Source organism: Durio zibethinus, chromosome 26 (genome assembly GCF_047325235.1).
Source record: "Durio zibethinus cultivar Kanyao isolate XHJ-2024 chromosome 26, ASM4732523v1, whole genome shotgun sequence".
In the NCBI taxonomy this organism is placed as follows: Eukaryota; Viridiplantae; Streptophyta; class Magnoliopsida; order Malvales; family Malvaceae; genus Durio; species Durio zibethinus.
The window spans coordinates 408,297-414,227 of NC_143187.1; the positions used below are offsets into that span (position 1 = coordinate 408,297).

The 5,931-nt window shown below is 31.2% G+C and overlaps 1 protein-coding gene across 1 annotated transcript; it reads left to right on the forward strand.

The window, feature by feature from the left end:
- Positions 1-1,747: 1,747 nt before the first annotated feature.
- On the forward strand, positions 1,748-5,005 carry LOC111275451 (beta-amyrin 28-monooxygenase-like). Its single transcript, XM_022860831.2, has 3 exons — positions 1,748-2,804; positions 4,135-4,322; positions 4,417-5,005. Exons 1-3 carry the CDS (start codon positions 1,844-1,846, stop codon positions 4,717-4,719), a joined length of 1,452 nt encoding a protein of 483 aa, XP_022716566.1. The 5' UTR covers positions 1,748-1,843; the 3' UTR covers positions 4,720-5,005.
- The last annotated feature ends 926 nt before the right edge of the window (positions 5,006-5,931 follow it).

Consider the following 5,931-nt stretch of genomic DNA (forward strand, 5'->3'; position numbering starts at 1 on the left):
AGCTTCATATTTTTATCTTTCTAGTCTTTTCCCCTACCCACTTAGTTTCTTAGAGACATGTAATATTAATTCGTCTCCCATTTCTAGTAGTTTATCAGTTAATGATCTTATATTCAAAGTAGTTAAGCATAATTTACCCTCATGGACTAGTTTTTTTATTCATGTTCATTCATTAAAAAATGAGAACCATCGCCTATTTGACACCACACCTAGGTAGCTCGTCACTTCTGAGTAACAACCTAGTAACCCTTGTCTATTTAACATTACACTTGGACTTTGATATAAGGTGCCACTACAAGGCAATGATCCAAAAAAAAATTTTATTTTGATCTCTCATCATGATTTGATTATGTTTTATGCTAATTGTTATCCTATCGCAACATTTTTCGCTTTATTTGAACTCGAGACTAGCATTATGATAACTCATAGGTGGAATTGCATGTAATGTTTACATTATAATAATTATTTTTTGTAGATTAAATAAATTTTATTAATTAAATAATTCATTTAATAAATTTTAAATGAAATAAGAAATCTTTTTTATAAAATAGATAAATATTATTAACATTTATATATTATAAAATATTTAAAATGATATTTAGTTAAAAACTATAATAAAAGAAATGTTCATTTTATTCGATCAAAAGTTTGACCAACATACGTATTTACGTATATATTATGTACGATAGATTATATACGTAGATATAAATATGGATCTATAGATTATTGAACATAAATTATAGATTTTGCCAAACGGCAAAGAAGAAAACCGGAGGGGCAAAGATCATGAGAGAAAAGAACCAAAAAAGAAAATCATGACAGCAAAGGTGGTACGCGGTTATTGACTAATTAATTTTTTTTCATTGACTTTAATTTGTTTTTAGCACTAAATTAGGGATGCGACCTTTTTTTTTTATTTGGCCGGAAGAAATTAAGGATGTGACCTTTGTAAAAGAGAAAAGAAAACATTTTAAACGAAACGAAGTTGCATGAAATATCAGTGGCGTGAATAGAATGCTATAATTAATTCTTTAGCAGAGCATTGTTGACTTGGAGAGACACAATCCTATATTTCAAGCTTTCACCCACGGAAAACTTGAAACCGTGGACTAAGATTGCGACGAAACATTTAGCAGATTTTACATTCCGACGAGAAAAATTGACTACTGCCTATTGCCGAATTGATTGACTTAAATCATTTTTTCTTCCTTTTCACTTCCCGTGATTTATTTATTATTTAATATTTGTTATATGTGTTTTTGTCTGAGCAATAATTTAAAGTATCTAACAAAATTGAATTCATCATACATTTGGCATTATAATGTTATCATGCTCTCCAACAACCTAATTTTGGTGTTCAACACGGTTACCTGTTGATCGGCCAGAGGAAAAAAAAAAGATTTGATGCCTTATTAGTATACAAATTTTATATATTATCAATAAATTTTTTAAAAAATATTTATTTTATATATTTATTTTAAGATTAATATTTATTTATTAATAAAATAACATCATTTAATCTATTAATAAGGTATAAAATTTATTTACTAATAATATATTAAATATACACTCAACATAAATATATAAATTAAGCTGCATACAAATATAAAATAAAACTTATTGACAAAAGTATGAATACTAAATTTTCTACTCTCTACCAAACCCAAACAGCATTCTTTATGGTTAACCTTATTTGACTTAAAAGCTTCTCCACTATATATATACATATATATACATCTACATATATATATATATATATATATATATAGTTTGCTCATCTCAAAAGGCTAACTCAAAATCCTTCCTTTCCTTTGCAACTCTACCAAAGAGTGAATATTAAAAAATGGAGTTGTTTTTCCTATGTGGTCTCACTCTCTTCGTCCTATTTGTCTCCTTTTCGCTTCTCTCTCTCTTTTCCTCCGCCCGGAGGATGAACGCGTCCCAGTCAAAAAACCTTCCTCCTGGTAGAACAGGCTTGCCATTCATTGGCGAGAGCCTTGAATTTCTGTCAACAGGCCGAAAGGGTCACCCTGAGAAGTTTATATTTGATAGAATGGCCAAGTACTCCGCTCAAGTATTTAGAACATCAATACTAGGAGAAGCTACAGCAGTTGTTTGTGGAGCAGCTGGGAACAAATTCTTGTTCTCTAATGAAAACAAGCTTGTCACTGCATGGTGGCCAAATTCCGTGAACAAGATATTCCCTTCTTCTACCCAAACATCTTCCCAAGAGGAATCCAAGAAGATGAGGAAACTACTCCCTACTTTCCTCAAACCAGAGGCCTTGCAAAGATATGTAGGGATGATGGATACTATTGCACAAAGGCACTTCGAGTATGGTTGGGAAGGCCATCAACAAGTAGCAGTGTTTCCACTTGCAAAGAACTACACCTTTTGGGTTGCATGTAAGGTGTTCTTGAGCATCGAGGATCCTGAACATGTAGCAAAATTCGCCGATCCTTTTAACGTTTTGGCCTCTGGGATTATATCAATTCCCATAGACTTGCCAGGAACACCTTTCAACCGTGCCATCAAGGCTTCAAACTTGATAAGAAAAGAACTGAGTGCTATTATCAAACAAAGGAAGATTGATCTTACAGAGAAAAAAGCATCTCCAACACAAGACATACTATCACATATGCTGTTAACAACAGATGAGAATGGGCAGTACATGAATGAATTGGACATAGCCGATAAGATTCTTGGCTTGTTGATTGGGGGTCACGATACCGCAAGTGCTGCTATCACTTTTATTGTCAAGTACCTTGCTGAACTACCTGAGATTTACCACAAAGTGCTAACAGGTGATATATCTTTCTATTAATTAAAGCCAAAAGACTTCAGTCAAGTTGGATATCTATCTTTATTCAAATCTAATAACATATTTCAGTGTCAACAACATTTTTAAAAGTGTTAGTCCGTCTCCTAGTATGATACTCTGATTTTATGTAATGGACATTTTTTTATTTTTTATTTTTGTTTTTAATGATTATTTTTCATCTTCACTGCATCGCTATCTTTATTTTTGTGAAGCACATATTTTTTCACTTTTACTCCAACTCTAATCTCACTATAAATATTATTTTTAATTTGATCTGAATAAATTTCACTCTTCGTTCACTTGGACTTTTTTTTTTTTTTTTTGTTAGTATTTGTCGGCTTTGACTTGACAAACAAACTAAGAAAAAGTTTTGACCTGATATTATTATTATTATTTGTAAAATGAAGATTTGAACCTACCTAATTAATTTTTTAATAAAAATAAACATGTTTAATTAACATTAAAACGAAATATATTTTAGATGCGCAGTTGAAATATTTGACCAGATGAGATAATTACATTTATGAACCTTTTAAGATCTTGACTTTTTCCATATTTTTCTACCATATATTTGATCAGATGAAATAATAATAAAACAAATACGTTATATACAGTTCCTATTTGCAGGCGTATATATGAACTTTTACTCTTCCTCCAAAATTTTTAATATTAATACTATAATTTGTCCATAGTTAATTTTGAACAGAACAATCCAGGGAATTTAATTGTTGATTATTACATCTTGTTTGAATGTTTGTTCTGAAAGTTTGGTGCCATGATGATATTGTGACTTGTGCCCATAGACTTGGCATATTCTGTCTTATTTTTGGTATTGGCTGTTTGCTCAGTATATGAAAAGCAAAAATGTGAATTTGGATTAAAGAAAATAATTTTTTAGGAAATTAAAAAATTTTAAACCTAATATTTTAATAACAGGTTAATTATTTTACTTCTGTATAACATATTTGTATGTTACCGCTTGGGCTTACTTTAAGTTAATAAGGGCATAAAAATGAGAGTTGGTACATATCTTGGGCAAGAGGCACAGTGCGTCTTAAAAATAATTGTAATTGTAATTTATTTTGTGGTAATCTTCATTTGACTATTTTTGAAAATCTCAACAATTTTTAAGCAATATATAATTGTAGGATTTTTCTTTCTACTAATTTTTTTTTACCAACTCTATATCCACCAAATTTTTTTTATTTTTTATTTTTTGTGGGAGACTCAGGTAGATAGATTCAAACTTGTATACTTGAAGTCAAAGGAATAAAATACAGAGTTTGATATTTCTGACAATTTGTGTGTTACAGAGCAAATGGAGATTGTAAAATCAAAAGCCCCCGGAGAGTTGCTGAATTGGGAAGACATTCAAAAGATGAGGTATTCATGGAATGTGGCATGTGAAGTACTGCGTCTTGCTCCACCTCTTCAAGGGGCTTTTAGAGAAGCCCTGAACGAGTTCATATTTTCTGGCTTCACCATTCCAAAGGGTTGGAAGGTCAGTGAAAAACTTGACCACTTTGAAGTTGACTAATTTTGATTATACATTTGACTAACAATATTGTTCTTATAAATTTATAAATATTGTATAGTTGTACTGGAGTGCGAACTCAACCCATAGAAATCCAGAATGCTTCCCGGCGCCTGAAAAGTTTGACCCATCGAGGTTCGAAGGGAATGGACCAGCTCCTTACACATTTGTTCCATTTGGAGGAGGACCAAGAATGTGTCCAGGGAAGGAGTATGCTCGACTGGAAATACTAGTTTTTATGTACAATATTATGAAGAGGTACAAATGGGAGAAGCTTCTTCTTGATGAGAAGATCATTGTAGATCCAATGCCAATGCCTGCAAAAGGACTGCCGGTTCGCCTGCTTCCTCAATCAACTGCCTAGTTTTCTTTTGCCATATCTTTTCCCAATTCTATAATAGTTTCCAAGGGGAGAAGTTTCCAAGTCATCAAGGCATTTTCAGCCAAGGATAGCGACACTCGTGAAATTAACGCATTCATGTGCTGTTATTGATAGAAATTGCATGTGTAATATTAATTATATTGACCAAAAATGTAGAAAGCCTTCTATCTGGCCTTAAATAAAGATCAATTAGAATTTTGTACCTCTATATGTTTTCTTTGTACGATTTTCTAATATTAGAAAAAAAAGAAAAGAGATTGTGGAAACACTTTAGATAAGTCTTCTTATACAAGAAAGAAGTGAAACGCCATTTCTTATGGAATTCCCATTAATCCTAGAATACTTAATAACACAGGATCTAGCAAAGGCACATATATTGAATTTTGCTATCTTTGGAGGAACTCATGAATTAGTGTAAGCTATGAATATGTTTCCTTGTGTTTCATTTTCAATCTAAAGGTTCAAGCCTTGATTACCTTTAGACATACACTTTACATAAAAATCAAAATTGCATTTTCTTAAGATTGCGTAAGCATTTGCATATCTTTGGTAATAAGTGGTTGATTGTTCTATATATTACTAGAGAGTAATGTTTTTAAAATAAAAACATTGATTTTTAAAGTATATAGACTGAATGTGTATTGAAAAATGTTTTAGAAGTGTTTGGAATGAAGTCATAAGGGAGTAATTGATTGAGCAGTCGATTGCTGTAGCAATACTGTCATAACGTATAGATCCATGGATCTACCACTAGACATTGATTAAAGGAGTCACCACCAATCTTTTTTGTTTAGGTGTGATTGGCCACCTAATTGAATCTGATCCATAAAACTAGATTTAAGTTCAATAATGCAATTATGTGTGAAGAAGGTTATAACACCCTCACAACGCCCATTTAAAAGATGGTACCAGTTTGATTCTTAATTATCTAAGTTTTAAAAATATTTATGCTTTACCAAAATATTTAATATTGAGAATTAACCTTAAAATTATCTCAATAGTTTGGTAGCAGTTTAAGATCATTCTCTTACCTCAACAATATTCATGGAGACTAGTGTCTCACTCTAAATAGGCTTCGTCATCAAATTTATTAATATATTTTATTCAAAAAAATTAGTAAAGCCCTCTAATAGTTTGATAGGATTTATTTTGAAATAGATCTACCAATAGTTTAGTGAGATTTTATTTGAAAGA